Source organism: Echinops telfairi, unplaced genomic scaffold (genome assembly GCF_000313985.2).
Source record: "Echinops telfairi isolate 266 unplaced genomic scaffold, ASM31398v2 ScPeMD7_7400;HRSCAF=8409, whole genome shotgun sequence".
Lineage (NCBI taxonomy): Eukaryota > Metazoa > Chordata > Mammalia > Afrosoricida > Tenrecidae > Echinops > Echinops telfairi.
Genome location: NW_022111300.1, coordinates 33,197,284 through 33,214,425, shown reverse-complemented (window position 1 = coordinate 33,214,425; position 17,142 = coordinate 33,197,284). Strand labels below are relative to the sequence as shown.

Below are 17,142 nucleotides of genomic sequence, written 5' to 3'. Positions count from 1 at the left end.
GACACCTCCTGATCACACAGGCTGGTGTGCCTCTTCCTTGTGGGCTTAGTTGCTTCTCAGCTAGATGGCCGCTTGTTTATCTTCAAGCCGTTATCTTTACCCCAGACTCTATATCTTTTGATAGCTGGGCACCATCAGCTTTCTTCACCACATTTGCTTCTGCACCTGCTTTGTCTTCAGCGATCGTGTCCGCAAGTTGAGCATCATGGAATGCCAGTTTAATAGAACAAAGTGTTCTTGCATTGAGGGAGTACTTGAGTAGAGGCCCAATGTCCACTGCAACCTTAACATTAAACCTATAAATATATGCACATAGATCTATTTCCCCATCATCATATATATATATTTACATATGAACATGCCTATATTTATATGTGCATACCTCTATAATGCCCTTTTCCTCCAAGTTCTTTCCTCTATTTCCTTGAGGCTATAATCTTTATGGGAGCAAACGTCAGGCCTTTCTCTGGTATAGCTGCTGGTGGCTTCAAACTGCCAGCCTTTTGTTTAGCAACTGAGCACTTAACTGTGTTCCTTAAACTTATCACCTGGGAAAAAAGAACCACAACTAATCACCTGGGCTAGATAAACTCAGGGTTGGGACAAAGCGCAGATATGGTGGTAGAGAACGTGAGGCGGGGGAATATATAATGCTTTAGACTATTGCAACACTGAGTGAGAATCAGCTGCTCTGGGGCGACTGCAAGGTTACGTCTGATATTCCCACTCTCCTATACATGGTTTGCATGTGTCTTTGAGCTGAAAGGGTGTGCTTAGAGAAGATGAGAGCAAGGTTGGATCTCAGGGATGGAAATAGCTCTTCGATGGCAATATCTCTTGCTTCATCTTCCTTGTTTTCAATTCTTGGATGATGGTTTTGAAAAATTTGCCTGAAAAAAACAAAGCAAAATCAGACCATTGGTAAGCAGAGAGCTAAGTACAAGGGTAATTCTAAAAGTATTGCTACAGAACCATAGATACTTTTATTAAACAAAATAATAAAGGCTTTATCAAGCACAAATTTAAGCACGTGAAGCCATTGTTTCTCAATCTATCCTCCACAGAGATCCAGGCTCTGCTGAAGGCCGTGCCTCAGTGGTTCCATGTCGCTCACCCTTCCCTGTGCCCTGTGATCCAGGCCACACCCAAGGGACAGTTTTGAAATCTTTGAAGGGCCCCAAACATGTTCCCTTTCAATGTTCTTTGAGTTTGCGGAACAAAAGGAGGTTAGAAAGGACAAGAGCAGAGCTTTAGGGTGGATGAAGTAAGGATTCCCAACACAATTCTCATAGGCTAACCTTTCCACCCTGGAAGGATGAGCAGGTACATTGTCATAATGGGGAGGGGTAGGGGGGAAGTCCCCAACACAACTTTCCTGCCTTTTCCCCACCAATGCAGTGTTACATTTTCTTCATACAAGCCCCCTATGATCATTGTATGTCCTTCACCAAAAATCAATCAGTATTACCTCTTGGAAGCCCCCCACCCACCACAAGTCACCCTAACCTTCTCAGCTGACTTCTCTCTCTTGAATTGAACGGGCGCAGCAGCTCCACTTAGAAGCTGCTCTTGTAATTGGATCTTTTTTGAAGGCATCTTCATGAGACCGAGACAAGTGTATTACTGAGCGAACCTGTCTGCAGCCCTCCATTGAACACGGAGACACATTGAGACACATTTTGTTTGGAAGAAACCCGTGTAGGTATGACCTGGAACCCCAGTACCAATACTCTTTTACTTATTCTCGTAGAGTTCGTGCAGTAGACTTCTAGCTGGTGAAGCCCACCTTGTCGTGTCGATGAAGGTCTTTTTGTTTTTTGCAAATCAGAGGACGTGCCATGGAGAATGGCATTATAGCTGAGACTGTACCGCCAAAAGTGCAGTCAAAACAAAGGGGCCGGAATCAGCCCCGAGAAGAACTCATCACTCTCTCTTCTCTTCTTCTTAGGGCATCCATTGAAGAGAGATATGGCAAAGACCTGCTCAACCTCTCTAGGAAGAAGCCATGTGGACAATATGAGATCAAGTAGGTGCCCTATTTCTGCCTGACCGCCCGCCAGGTCCACTCATCTGGCCCAGAGACTCCCAACATTTCCACAGTCAGAGTTGGCCAGTAGGACGCAGTCAAGGGGCTGGGTGAAAAAGAAAAAAATTTTTTTCTTATATCAAGTTATGACAAATAGAGACAAGCAGAAAGAAGGCTACACATGGACGCTAAAGCCATGTCTACTATTCATATGCTTACTTTGAGGTCCTTTTCGATTCATGCTGATTCATAGGGAGGATGAATCGTATTTATAATTTTAGAGTAGAACTGTCAAGGAGGTGACTTTGGTTGTGTGTTGGGTTGCTTTTGTTCTCACGCCCAGACCCAAACCAAACTCACTGCCCTTGGGTCCATGCCCACTCCGAGTGACTCCCTGTGGATGTCGGGACTGTCACTGTTTATGGGAGTAGAAAGCCCAGTCTGTTCCCCCCGCAAAGCTGCTGGTGCCTTCCAACTGCTGACCAACACGTGGATTGTAGCCCAACGTAACCACAACAGCACCAGGGCACCACCGTGACTTATTTGTGATGACGGTGAGAGCCTGTCTTCGCACCATTCTGTGGCTCTCTCCACCGGTGTGAGCTTTCACCACGGCAGTCATTCGCTCTTCGGTTGTTCCTTGAGGACTCCGAGGAGGCTGGGAGGCCAGGGCCCGGCCCCTCCTTAGGAATATCCTGCTCTATGCAGGGCCGACGCCCCGGGCAGATGGACGGTCATTCAATTAGAAGGGTGCCCCTCTGCTTTAGCACTGCCTTCCTCAAGTCACAATTCTACATAATTTATCAACAAGGGCCCTGGCGCTCTCATTTTGCACCCCAAATAAGTCAACAAATGCAAACCCCCAAACCGAAACAAAGCCCGCTGCCGTGAGCTGATCCTAACACATCGCAACCTGCTAGGACAGAGTGGAAGTGCCCCACAGCCTTTCCTATGCTCTACTGGGAACCGTGAGGGGCCCTGGGTCGTGCAGGGGCTCACATGTTGGGTTGCTAACCGCAAGGTGAGACTTTCTGCTCCCGTCAAGAGTTACAGCCCTGGGAAAACCCAGCACGGCAGTTCTACTCTGCCCAAGGGGTCACCGGGAGCTGGGATCAACTGGCGCCGGAGAGTTTGGGATTGCAAATCTTTATGGGAGCGGATGGCCACCTCTTTCTCCCATGGTGAGGCTGCTGGGCTCCAGTTGTGGACCACTCAGTCAGTGCTCAACCATTGTGCCTATGCGGCTCCAGGCCCTGCTCATTCTGTAACTGGCCCTGTTCCGATGGGAGTCTCTGGAGTCTTTCTCCAAAGTAAGCATGCCAAGGGGGGCGGGAGGAGGAGTTCGGAATCCTTGCTCTGCAGACCTAGTTATTTAGCTGTGAGCACACTTTTGGCTGAGCGGCAGACCACTGCAGCGCTGCCCTGCAGCGTGTCCCTCCAAGCATCCTGATGGGGCTGAGGATGTGCCTCTCCCTCTCCCCCTCCCTCCCTCCCTCCCTCCCTCTCATCCCAGATGGCAAACAAAGGCGCTGGATCTGGAGAAGGAGGAAAGCAGAAGAGAAAAGTCCTTGATACGCTCAGCTAGAACTTATTCCTTCAGGGAGGGTTTGCTTACTGGTTATGTTTTATTTTATTTTGGCAATTAAAAGGAAAGAGGACAATCGACACAGAACCACAAAAAAGGCTGACGCTGGCACATTTTAACAATCGAACAATTATTTATATTTGCCATATGCGCCGAGCATCATTTTGTGTGTGTGGAAATATTTAAATAGTTTATGAAAATGTTCGAACATACACAAAAGTGAAAAATGTGAGCTCCTATAATCCCACGCCTAGAAGCGCATACCCAATTGTCCTAAGAATGGATTTTATGACTGCTTTATTTCACAGTGAGAGCCAGCAAGGTTTATAGATGGCCTTTTTGGCTCAGTCGATGGTTCCACATGCCAGCAGTTTCCAATGGAAACTGTGGGGACAGGGACCTGGACAGGACGCGTTGGAGGATTTCTTGTCTCTGCTGGGAGGACTCCATGCTGGCAGGGGAACACTCCTGAAAGCTTCTGGGACAGGTCCATCGGAGCTTGGGCTGGAGGACTCCAAGGCTGGGCTCAGCTGGGGTGGGCACTAGACCATCTATGCCGGCCGGTCTATGCATGACTGCCTGGGCTTCTCACAGCAGGGAAGTTGCCAAGGAAAGGAGGTGACCTAGAGGGCACTCAGCTCTAGCACGGGTCATTGCCAGGGGGCTGCCACTGTTCCGAGTCCCTTCCAGGGTCAGGTGACTTTTTAATGAACTTTCATTGTTGTTGCAAACATACACAGCGAAACATAATCCCAATGGAGCAGTCTCTACACGGACGCTTCATAAGCACTGCTTTTACTCCGAGTTGGGCAAACAGGCTCATCCTCCTCTTTGACCTCTTCCTTCCTCATCAACACCAACTCACTTCCCCCTAATTGCTCGAGTTCCTCTCGTCAATGTGAGCCCATGCCGATAAACGCCAAACCCAAACCCACTGCCACGAGGCAAGTTGATTCTGTCGCATGGCGGCCACAGCTAGGATTTCAAGAAACTGCACATCCTATGGGAGCAGACGCCCTCGTCCTTCTGCTGAGTGGGTGGAGGAATTGAACTTCCAACCTTGCATCTAGCAACCCATCACCTAACCCACACCACCCCCAGGACTCCCTTATATGTTTATAGATACACATAGGATCAAGATGTAAATGTATACATTTTTGTTTATGAAACTGTGGGTTGTAATTAAAAGGGGAAAGCCACAGTTCTAAGGAAATTAGTTCTTAAAAATACAAAATGTTCAAAGCAGCTCCCTCCCTCAACCCCCACCAAGTTAAACTAACCTGTTGTTTAGTTTCAAAATGACTTCAGGGGATATTTTTGGTTTAAGATTTAGAGTTCTTCATGGTAATAGTTTCAGGTTCCTCCATCCTCAATGGCTCCAGAAAGTCTAGCTCTATGAGAATTTGAAATTCTGTTCTGCATTACCCCTCCGCCCACCAAACCAGTGGACAAATTTTTAAAACATGTGTTAATATTGATTTTAGACCCTAAATAGACATTTATCACAAGGGCTGGTTTTTGGACCTCATAACTCACTGTGGGGGTATACATTAAATTGCACCTATTTCCATATCCATATTTCTTTTTCAATAATTCAGTAACTCCAGCAATAAGTTCAGTGTTCAATGAACCTCATTCATTCTTCTGCACCATGGTCGGCAAATTTCTGAGATGGAAAAGCCAATCCTGGCACTCACAACAATTAAAAAATTATTTGAGAGCCACAAATCTATTTTTACAAACAAATAAAATCACCATTATCTGAATAATACTCTTTTAAAATGTGATAAATTAGACTATGATCGTTTTACTTTCATTTTCGATTTTACTTCAGACCATGTGTATGCACAGGAAGAGCCACCCATGGGTTGAGAACCCCAGTTTGCCAGCGACTGTCCCAAACCATTGGTACCTTTTTTGGCTCCGAATACTTTTCTAGTATGTTTGTGCCCCCTTGGAATTGTATCATAAAACCAGACAGAGTAGGCAGAGATCGTACATTTTTGTTTTTCTGATGTGTTTGTAGGCATTGGTGGGGTTGTTTGTGTAAGAACAGGCAGGGAGATGGGGGAGGGCAAGAGGAGGGTAAAGCTGGGGGCTAGACAGCTGAAGGTGTGGACGAGGGTGAAGTAGAGGAGGGGTCCACAGGAGATAGAGGGGAAGTGATGGAGCCGGAGAGCAGGGAGCCGATGAGGGGTTTGATCAGTAGGTTAGACTGTGGAGTACAAAGTTAACGATCTGAAATGTAACCCCCCATAAGTTACTATAAAAGAAGCAGGAGAGGAGAAGAAAAGGCAGGGGAGAAAGACCTGTCTTCTGTTGGGGGGATAAATAGACAAGGTGCTAAAAGTGCGGTAGCTGAAAGAAGGGACCGTTTGAAAATTACGATTGGTTTTACTTTGAAAACAAAAAGAGCAGAATGACGATAGAGGCGTACGTACCCAACGTAATCCATGATCCCCTGCTGCTCTGCTGAGGGGACCATGCATTTAGGAAGTCTCCGCTGGAGCGGCTGGAGTGAGCCCAGAGAGATCAGTCTCCATGTAGACTGCAGGGAGCAGGAAAATTCCCACGGTCGGGCTCAGGAGGGTCTCCTTCAGGAATTGTAGGCTGGGGTTAAAACCACGGGTAACGGCAGTTGATTATCAGGGAGTGAACGAGATCTCCTGAGAGACAGTATGAAAAATGAGTCCTGGTCTTCCAGGCCTGCCATACAAGGGCACTTCAAAAAGTTCATGGAAAAATTCCGTTATCTTTTAATTCCATTTTCCCATGAATTTTATGAAACCCCCCTCAGATGGCAATGCGATGTTATCCTCATGACTCCATTAGATGAAACTCCTATCTCCCTGGCTGACTTGTTGTAGAGATGTGCCTCAGTGGCTTGAGGAAGAACAAGGCCATGCTGGGAAAGCCTGAGAAGGCAGCTTCTAGAAGCTGAGCGCGGCTTCCAGCTGACAGGTCTCTCTCAGTCCCAAAGCGGCCAGAGAGAGAGCCCTGCCGGAGCGTCTTCCCCAGCCAAGTCTCCCACGAGCAGGGAGCCTGGCTCACACCTGGATTTCAGTCTTGTGAGAGTCTAAGCGGACAGCTCAGCCAAGCATCTCCAGACTCTTGACCCAGAGCAGCGTGGAGGTAATAAATGTGGTAGCTGTTACACAGCATGGGAAAGTCATACAGTTGGTTTAATGTCCATTTCCTCCCTTAGCGTCTGGGGATTGGGACAACATCTGCTGTACATCACTGCGTCTCCAACATAGGGCACCGTGCTTGCCCCATAGCTCATATCCAGTAAACACGCACTGACCGAACGAATGAAGAGGGAGTGATCAGGAGCTAGGGTTCAATCCCTTTCCTCATTACCGTGTATTTGCATCTCTAATGGCCAGAATTGACCATGTAAAATAGGGAACACTAGACGTCAAAGTATCCATCTTTTGCTGTGCTTCAAGTTGGCAAAGATGAGTCTGTCTGTAGGCGATACGTTAAGATGTGCACAGAAGGAGCCCTGGTGGCATAGTGGTTCTATGTTGGGCTGCTAATCTCAAGGTCAGCAGTTTGAAACCAGCAGCATCTCTGATGGAGAAAGAGTTACAGTACTGGAAAACCACGGGGCTGTTCCACCATGTCGTATAGGGTCACTATGAGTCAGAACCAATCAATGGCAGTGATTTGGGTACAGAGAGAAAGAGGCAAGGGCATTATAATAAGATTGTGCAGACAATTTCTAGAACTGAAATGATACCTGTGCTTGTTTTTATTTTTATTTTTTTTAGCACTCTGAAGCGGGCCCTTGACATCTTCAAGCAGCGTAAGTGATTTCTTTTTCATTTTTATTTCTTTAAATCATTTTATTGGGGGCTCATACAACTCTTATCACAATCCATACATACATCAATTGTATAAAGCACATTTGTACATTCACTGCCTCATCATTCTCAAAACATTTGCTCTCCACGGAAGCCCCTGGCATCAGCTCCTCATTTTCCCCTCTCCCTCCCCGCTGCTCTCAACGTGTGATTTCCAAAGTGTATTTGCTGCCCTTGGCAAGCTCTGTATCTATCTTTAAAGGTGGGTTTTAGTTTGAATAGCATGCTCAGATTGAGTAGGGAAAAGGTGATGGCAGCTTCTAAGGCAGGGGTCCTCAAACTTTTTAAGCAGGGGGCCAGTTCACTGTCCCTCAGACCCACTGGAGGGCTGGACTATCGTTTTAAAAAAATATGAACAAATTCCTATGCACACTGCACATATCTTATTTTGAAGTAAAAAACCAAACAGGGCAAAAATACCTGGCGGGCCGGATAAATGTCCTTGGTGGGCCGCATGTGGCCTGCTGGTTGTCGTTTGAGGATGCCTGTTTAAGGCAACAACGAACTGTGCAGAGTTGCAATGAGCCAACGTGCCTTTTACCTGTGCCCTTTGTGCTGTGTGACTGGTGGACTTCCCCATAGCAAAGGTCCCCTCACGCGAATGCGCCTCACGATCACCTGGTCATTAGCAGAGATCACTGGGGCACTACCTCCGTGGGCCCCTCACCTGAGTTTCTGGTGTAAGAGAATGGAACTGAGACATGCCTGATTCACAAGTTCCCAGTAATGAGGATTCCACTGGCACGCAGGGCCCACGTGTGAGAACCACTACTTTAGAGGAACCTCTTTATTCAAGGAGGAATTGCCCAATAAGCAGGGTAAACACGGGTTCACTTGGGATATGTTGAACTCCCTGTGAAATTGTTCACTACAGATTATTAAGTAAGCACAAGTAAGACTGTGCTTATCTTGCTTACTGGGTAATCCGATGCTCTCTTTAATGCTTAGTTCCAGCTCAGACACATAATCACCCACGTTCTTATTCACACTCCCACTGGCCCCAACCAGACATGTCTCTCAACCCACGTTTCTTTTTTTTTAAAAATAATTTTATTGGGGCCTCATACAGCTCTTATTACAATCCACCCATCCAACCATGTGTCAAGCACATTTGTACATATTCAAGCACATTTGTACATATGTTGCCATCATCAGTCTCAAAACATTTTCTCTACTTGGGCCCTTGGTTCAGCGCCCCCTCCCTGTTGCTATGTCCAGGCGCCTCCCAGAGGACGTCCTGCAGAGCCAGGACTGGGCATGTGTTGTGATCGTCCAGCCATTTCTCCTGGACTACCACATTCATTGTTCGTATTCAGTTTGGACATTGTAGCTTTAATGTTTGCTTGCTCAGAATGACAAGGCGAGTTGGATTGAAGCAATGTTAGATTTTTACAACTTGGACTTTTTACAGCCTTTTGACTTCAAAATTTCCTTTATTTATTTATTTTGTCCTTTAACTGAGCAGCTACTTAAATTTTTCAGAAGTTGCTACATTTTCATTAAAAATGCATGTAAAGAGAAATGAAAAATTCTTATGCACCAAGTTATCAAGACTACCAGAATATAAAAAGAATAATCACACCTCATAGGTTACATAAGACATTTTCACATAATTAATTTTTCCAGACGCATGATTTCATTTGATTCTTACTAGAATTCACATCATAAAGAACTCTTGTTGTGTGTCATTTTTATTGTTTTACTTTTCCTTGTAGTTTGGGTGTAAGTGTACGGAGCAAATTTGTTTTCCATTCAACACTTCTTACCCGTTTTGCTGCGATTCTCTCAGCGCCGCAGCACTCTACCGACTTCCCCCTTCACCATTGCTCTTCTTTCTTACCTGGCCCCTTCCTGCCTGGGGAGCTTTGTTTTGGGGGAAACGCTACCCTTTGCGGTCCGTCTGGCTGATCACATTGAGGAGTCCCTTCCCCCCTGGTGCTGTTGTTCACTTTCTCGGCTTGTCTACTGTGCGCGGTGTCACCGTCTGGTAGTTGAGGAGAGTCGGGAAGTGGCAGAGCTGTGATGAGAATCTGCCACACCGCCCAGCAGACGGTCCTGCAGAAACAGCCTGTGGCAGAGTGGCCAGCGACGACGGTTGGGAGAGCGATCACGTAGATGACAGTATTTACTTGAACCACAAAACCCATTCATATATCTGTGGTTCATATAGGTTCCTGGTCCACTTTAGAGCCATCATTATCCTTTTGCTGGGGAACATTGTAAATCATCCCCTTGGGGCGTATGGTTATTCTATTGATATCATTAATGTTATAGAATTTCAAATACTGGAATATTTTTAAAGGAAAATATTCATGTATAGGGAAACTTTTAAGATGAAACTACATCGATTGTTGTCCTGTACAGATGAATGACTCAAGTGACTGGACACTATTTATGGAAACAATGAGGCGTAGAGATAGGGCAAAACTTCCCATAACGCTCATTCACAAAGCAGAACCTTGCCTACTAGACTAAGACATGTCACAAAAAGAAAGAGCATGCAAAGGACACACGTGTGGTAGTCCCAAGCTGCCGTTCATCGGACACGCTCACAGCAAGAGGTCCAAGCCAAAGTCCAATCCTTATCCTCCCATAGCACTCACTCATCTGCTTCTTTTCACACCCAGGGCATTTCAGCCTTAAGTCCAAGGATGGTTTCAGTTCCTTAAATCTGCTATCGGTGAGTTTAAGGTAAACTCCAATTTGCTCAGTAGAGTTTCCAAATTGGAGCCTTCTGATGTGGTCTATTAAGGATGTTGTGCACCTTGAAAAGACGCGAGTCTAAAGTCCTGGCTGTTGATAGCACATGACCTGGATCACCGCAGCTTAGTTTCTTATTTTGAATGGGGCGTGCTAGCTTATTATGCTACTTGAGAAATGGCCAAGGCTGATTCAGAAGCAGACTAGAAAGTCTTTGGAAATACATTGTCAAATTGAGTTGTCATGCTCCAACTCTACTGGGGTGAAGTTCAACTTCTCTGCACCATATTGAAAGGGAATTCATTTTATCCCAAGGTAGCCCTCTGTGCTTTTGCTAGAGAGCTAATTATTGATTTGGTATTGTAACTGGAAGGTCAAAATGGAAGACACGAGTCATCCATTCTTCCTTCATTTCTGCTTTTGATTCTAACCTTTGGTCATACATGTAACTTGGAATTTGGACATCAGATTTTAGTCTAGTTTTGATGGCTCTAATATCATGGTAATTGGGAGTTCAGAAATTAGGGCGAGGCCCTGGCACTGGGCCAGCTTCCTTAGGACTTTGGTCTTCGACAGGAAGGGTCCTGTCCTATTCTACTATTTCCTAAGCCTGTTATTCAGAAATTGTCTCTAGGGCTTCTGTTGTCCAGAATACTTGATATTTCTGTGCTAAGGGTTTTTATAAGATTCACCTACACATCATCCTGTGTTATGAACAAAAGTTTTGAATTGCCAGGGAGGCCCTGAGTGTCCCTCCATCCTCCACCCCCCACCGGAAAAGGTTCTTTAGGCTAATAAGTCTGGGAACCTATGTAATTAAGTCCATTTCAGCCTAAATCCCCTTCCATTTGCTTTATATTTCTCTGTTGTGTGTGTGGGCGTGCAACCGCCCCACCCCTGGAAAAAAGAAAGCATATACACAGAGATGTGAGTGTTTTGTACATAAATAAGTTCATCCTATACATATTGCTCCTCAAAGGGGATTGCTGTACTTAACAACTTATTACTAGTGTCTTTCTATTGCAGTTCTTACCGATCTGCCTCCTCCCCTTACATCTAAAATGCTAATTTGTGCTCCTAAATGTCCTTCAGCAATGCACTGATAACACCCACCTTCCCTTCAACAGTACTGATTCCTCGGACTGGTCAATACCAAGAATAGCTGTGCCTTACATTTTTTCAAAGCTGAAAGGAATATGTATATGTTGTTGGGTGCGAAGCTAAAGCTTTTCTCACCTTGGTATTGATGGCCATGGCCATTCAGGTGCATGAACGCAGAAGCACACTGTCATCAAGTCAATTCCAACCCAGAGTGACCCTCGAGAACAGGGTAGACCTGTCCCTCTGGGCTTTTGAGACTGTAACTCTTTATGGAAGTAGAAAGCTTCTTTTCCCCACAAAGTGGCTAGCTAGTGGTTTTGAACTGCTGACCTTGAGGTTAGCAGCTGTATTAGTCTAGGTACATTGGAGAAACAAATCCACAGCAACTCATATATAAGAGAGTTTTATGTAAAGAAAAGGTGCATCACGAAAACATCCCAACCCAATGCTGCCCAAGCCCACAAGTCCAACATTAACCCATTAACCCAACACCAGTCCACAAAGTCCTCCACCTCACAAAACAGAGGCAATGATGCCGACTGCAGGAGGAAAGCTGAGTCAGTGAATGAACAAGCATCTCAGCACTAGCAGGGGTCTCCACACGGCTGCTCCAGCACCCAGGGCTGCATCGGGATAGATCCATGTGGCTTCTCCTTGGGGATGTCTTGTAGGAAGTCAATCTTGCGAGCTGAAGCAGGGAACTGCTAAGGCAGCTGCACCCGGTGCAACCATCACAAAACAAGAGACCCGAGAACTAGAAAGGCGAGGCTTCACCACCCATTTCTCCCTCCGCCTTTCAACCAGACCCACATGTGATTATCGGCCAGGCTGGCACAATTAACTAACTCAGCAGCCAAAGAGTAATTATTATGCCACCAAGGCTCCCGGGGGCATTGTTTTTCTCAGGTGCTGTAGAGTCAGTTCCAGTCTATAGGGACCCATGCGCAGGAGACCAAAACACTGCCCGGTCCTGGGCTGCCCTCCGCACTGCTGTTCTAGGTTTGAGTCCCTCGATGCAACCAGTGTCAATCCACCTTTTCAAAATTAGTTTGTTGATTTTCTAAAATAATCTCACCAACATACAATTCACATATCAGAACATCTCAACAGTTCAATCACACTGCTTCGGCCTTGTGCCCATTGTTAGCACCCCATTTCCTGCCAACCTCCCCTGTTAAGTGCCTTTGCATCTATTGATCCAATTGTTGTCGATCCATCTTGTCAATGGCCTTCCTCTTTTTCACGGCCACACTGCTTTCCCAGGCATGACGTCCTTCCCAGGAACTGTTCTTTCCTGACAACGTGTCCCAAGTACCGGAGACGAAGGCTCACCACCCTTGCCTTAAAGGAGCCTTCTGGGTGTACTTCTTCCAAGACAGATTTTTTTCTTGGTAGTTCATGGTACTGTCAACGTTCTTCGCCAGCACCATAATTCAGATTCATTTGTTCTTCTTTGAGCTTCCGTATTCAATGTCCAACTTTCACGTGCATATAAGGCGACTGAAAATACCATGACGTGAGTCAGGGGGCAACTTTGTCTTCAAAGTAATATCCGACTGTACATGTGGGCTTCTCCAGATGGAGCACACAGACATCAAAGTGACTACCTCAGGGGGAAGAGATGATGGAGAAGCTCAATATTAGCAGATAAAGTCCGGCCAGGGGCTGATGGGAACAGACCATCAATTGCTCATCTGTCAGTCCAGGTTGAAGTTGAAGACCATTAAAACAAGTCCACGAGACCTGGGCGCACGGAGGGGCTTATGAAGTGATAATGAGTGATATTAACGGCACCAGGCAGCTTGACACAGTCTTGTATACTTTAAGGCAGATGGATATAGACCTCGCTCATCCTCTTGACACTTTTTTCCTTTTTTGCAGAAGTTGACAACGTGGCACAATGTCACATTCAGCTCGCACAGACTCTGAGAGAAGAGGCCAGGAAAATGGAAGAATTCAGGGAAAAGCAAAAGCTACAGCGGAAAAAGGTTGGCTTGGCCTGTGGTTAAGGGGTTGCCTTTCCTCCTGCAGAAAACCCCAGGCGTGTCTGTTCTCCGAATGCTGTGGCTTGCCTGCCATCTCCATGCAGCATTCTCGCTCTTCTTTTCCTTCTTGGGAACCCCAGTGGGCACTGTGCAGCCTTGCCTTTGTGCCCGTTCTGCATCCCAGGACCATTTACCCTTTTCACATTCTTGCTGGATTATGGCGACCAACCTACTTTCTTCTTTTAAGACCTGCTGCCCATTAGTAGGCCACTGGAGATCCCCTTGCAGAGGGGTCTCGGGGAGGAGATGAGCCAGTCAGGGTGCGATATAACAATGATGAGAAATACAACCTTCCTCTAGTTCCTAAAGGTTTCCTCCCCGCTCCCACTACCATGACTCGAATTCTATCTTGCAAGACTGGCTAGACCAGAGGAGGTACACTGGTACAGATAGGAACTGAAAATACAGGGAATCCAGGATGGATGAGCCCTATAGGACCAGTGGTGTGAGTGGCAAAACAGGGAGGGTAAAGGGAGAATGGGTAGGAAAGAGGGAACCGATTACATGGAACTATGTGTGACCTCTTCCCTGGGGGACAGACAACCGAAAAGTGGATGAAGGGAGACGTCGGACAGGGCAAGATATGACAAAATACCCATTTATAAACTATCAAGGGCTCATGCGGGAGGGGGGAGCGGGGAGGGAGGGGAAAAATGAGGACCTAATGTCGGGGGTTTAAATGGAGAGAAAATGTTTTGAGAAACGATGTACAAATGCGCTTTACACAATTGATGTGTGTATGGATTGGGATAACAGTTGTATGAGCCCCTAATAAAATGTTTAAAAAGAGAAAAAAAAAAATGAAGAGCTGATAACAAGGGCTCAAGTAGAAAGAAAATGCTTTGAAAACAATGATGGCAACATATGTACAAATGTGCTTGACACAATGGATGTATGAATGGATTGTGATAAGAGTTTTACGAGTTCCCAATAAAATGATTAAAAAAAAATTTAAAAAAAGACCTGCTGCCATCATTCAAACTCTGGCCCTTTGCCTTTGAGCGGGTGGCTCCCAGAGCTCATTCATCCACCTGGAAGCAGTGAAGAGATGGGGGAGACTCATGCTGTCCTGGAGACCATAATGCAGTCTGACCACCCTGTTTTACAAATGGGGAAACTGAGGCCCCAGGGCATGCCAGTCTTTTTCTTTTCTCAAGCAGGTGTCCACAGCCTCCTTTCTTTTTTTTTTTAAACATTTTATTAGGGGATCATACAACTGTTATCGCAATCCATACACACACCAATTGTGTAAAGCACATTTGTACATCATTCTCAAAACATTTTCTCTCCACTTAAACCCCCGACATTAGGTCCTCATTTTTCCCCTCCCTCCCCACCACCCCTCCCTCATGAGCCCTTGATAGTTTATAAATTGGTATTTTGTCATATCTTGCCCTGTCCGACGTCTCCCTTCACCCACTTTTCGGTTGTCTGTCCCCCAGGGAGGAGGTCACATATAGTTCCTTGTAATCGGTTCCCTCTACAGCCTCCTTTCGATGAGTGGTTTTTTTGTTCTGGCCCAGAGACAGGGGTGAGCAAGAATGAGCAGTTCTGGAAAACTTTTGGGAAGTTATAAGAATCAAGAGGAGAAGTCCAGGTTTACAGTAAAGTGCTACTTAGACTGGGCTGTCATTTCTGAATCCCTTCGATTTCCTTCCTAAAAGCTCAAACTCACTGCCGTTGAGTCGCTTCTGAGTTATAGTGACTTATAAGTAGAACTGCCCCTGTAGGTTTCCAGGCTGTCACTCTTTATGGGAGTAGAAACCCTTTTCTTTCTCCCAAGGAGAAGCTGGTGGTCTCAAACTGCTGACTTTGCAGTGAACAGCCCAACTCATAACCATCACATTACCAGGGTTCCTAGTTGCATCCCTGGCCCAGTAAGGCCCTTTCAGGATCTCTCAGCCTGGTCTCCAGAGAGTGAAATGTGCGCTCATGCTAAGAAGCAAACTCTTTGTATTTGTCGTGCAACGGCTCCCCTCTCAGGGGTCGGAGAGCTCTGCGTGGACTCTGGGCCCTTTCTTCACCTTTCTGGAGATCCTCTGGAACCTTGATTTTCTCTCTGCTGTTGAACTTATTCCGACTCTTAGACACCCTAGCAGACGGAGTAGAACTGCCCCTGCGGATTTATCAAACTATAGCTCTTTACAGGAGTAGAAAGGCCCATCTTTTCCCCACAGAGCGACTGGTGGTTTCAAACTGCTGACCTTATGGTTAACAGCCCAACCTGTAACCACTATGCCACCAGGGGTTTAGCTTATGCTGCCCCCTCGCTGTCACTTGGGGTAGTTATCCAGCAAAGGGAAGACCGAGTCAGCATCTTTGTCTTTGGGTCTAAGTCGGGGTCTAGTCCCGGTTTCCTTGGTGGCTACTTGGCACCTGGGGTGGGCAGCCATATCTCCAGAGCCTTACATCTACTGTCTTTCCATGAGATGGTCTTCGTCAGCTCTTCCTGCTTCCTGGAGGCATGGGTGATGAAGGGAGAGTTGAACCTTTATGTAGCAGCATATCATGTACATGCTTAAGGTTCCCATATCAGGTTTAAAGGGTCGCCTGATCCCGCTCTTAAGAAAAATCTATGCTCTCTCATTTGTTGTTGTCGAGAATATACTCAGCACAACATGCAGCCGTTCAGCAGTTTCTACACGTACAAATCTGTGACGTGGGTGGCTTTCTTCCAGTTGGGCAACCATTCTCATCTCCTCTCCCTTGGGCCGTTCCTCTGCATCAGCACAAACTGAACTGGCCCTCAAGGTTCCTATCTAAACTTTTGAGCTGTGATTGCGGTTTGGATCCCATCCAGCTAGAATTTCCAAGAACACAGTGCTTGAGGCAGACACTCTTTACAAATGAAGCTGAACTATTGTTTGATTTTAGGAGGACTTCGGGGGATCTTTTCAGTTTAAAGTTTCAGGTTCAAAGCCTATTTCAGGGCAACAGCATTGGGAGCGGGTGGTTGGTCCAGTCTCCATGGTTCTAGGACGTATGGATTCCATGACATGCTGACATTTTGTTCTTCATTCAAGGAGCTCTGGTGACATAGTGGTTACCAATTAGGGTGTGGTCCACAAAGTCAGCAGTTCAAAACCACCAGCCACTCTGCAGGAGAAAGATAGGGCTTTCCACTGCTGTAAACAGTTTACGGAGGAAACTCTCAGGGCCAGTCTACTCTGTCCTATGGGTCAGTGTGAGTTGGTGTTGACCTGATGGTGGTGAGTCCATTTTTTTTGGTTTGGTTCTTCATTCTATCCCCAACTTGGCTCCAGACTCTTTGATCAAAATGTTGAGCAGTGGTAGCTAGGCACCATCCAGTTCTGGTCTCACCTCAAAGGAGACCATTCATTGTTCATGGATGCAATTAGCGACACGTTCCATTTCCTCTGATGATCCCTGATTCTCCTTCTTCCTCCGTGGCTCCAGGCAAACCCTAGCCATGTATCTTGTGCCCATGACAGAGTCAAACCTTTTTTGGTGACACCGCCAACCCTGCCCACCTCTCTGGGAGAATTGCAAATACTTCAAAAGCACGGACCCTCAGACCACCAGATGGTGCCTGTGCACACGTGACTTCCCTTAAGAGGGAAGGAGGCCTATTTCCTCATGGTTTCAAGAACCCTCGGTAACCTTCCCTCGTCATTTCAGGGAGAGTTTTATTAATTTTGCAAGCCCTCTGAAACTTCCCGTTCACAAAGGACAGAGATCCAACCCAGACTGCTGAAAGAACACCCTGCGCTGTGAAGCGACACACACACTGAGACGTGCTCAGTCATCGTTCTCGCCCAGATGCCCGCTGCCTGCCTGTTCACAGCAGGAAAGTCCCGT

General features: G+C 46.4%; 1 protein-coding gene across 1 annotated transcript in view; it reads left to right on the top strand.

Annotated features, from left to right (window-relative positions):
- The window catches only part of PSTPIP2 (proline-serine-threonine phosphatase interacting protein 2), a 57,064-nt gene that overhangs the window by 15,808 nt on the left and 24,114 nt on the right, over positions 1 to 17,142 (top strand). The window contains exons 3-5 of the mRNA XM_030887294.2: positions 1,949 to 2,026; positions 7,385 to 7,419; positions 13,160 to 13,266. Of these exons, the coding sequence (XP_030743154.2) occupies positions 1,949 to 2,026; positions 7,385 to 7,419; positions 13,160 to 13,266 (220 nt within the window). The remainder of the gene's footprint in view (positions 1 to 1,948; positions 2,027 to 7,384; positions 7,420 to 13,159; positions 13,267 to 17,142) is intronic.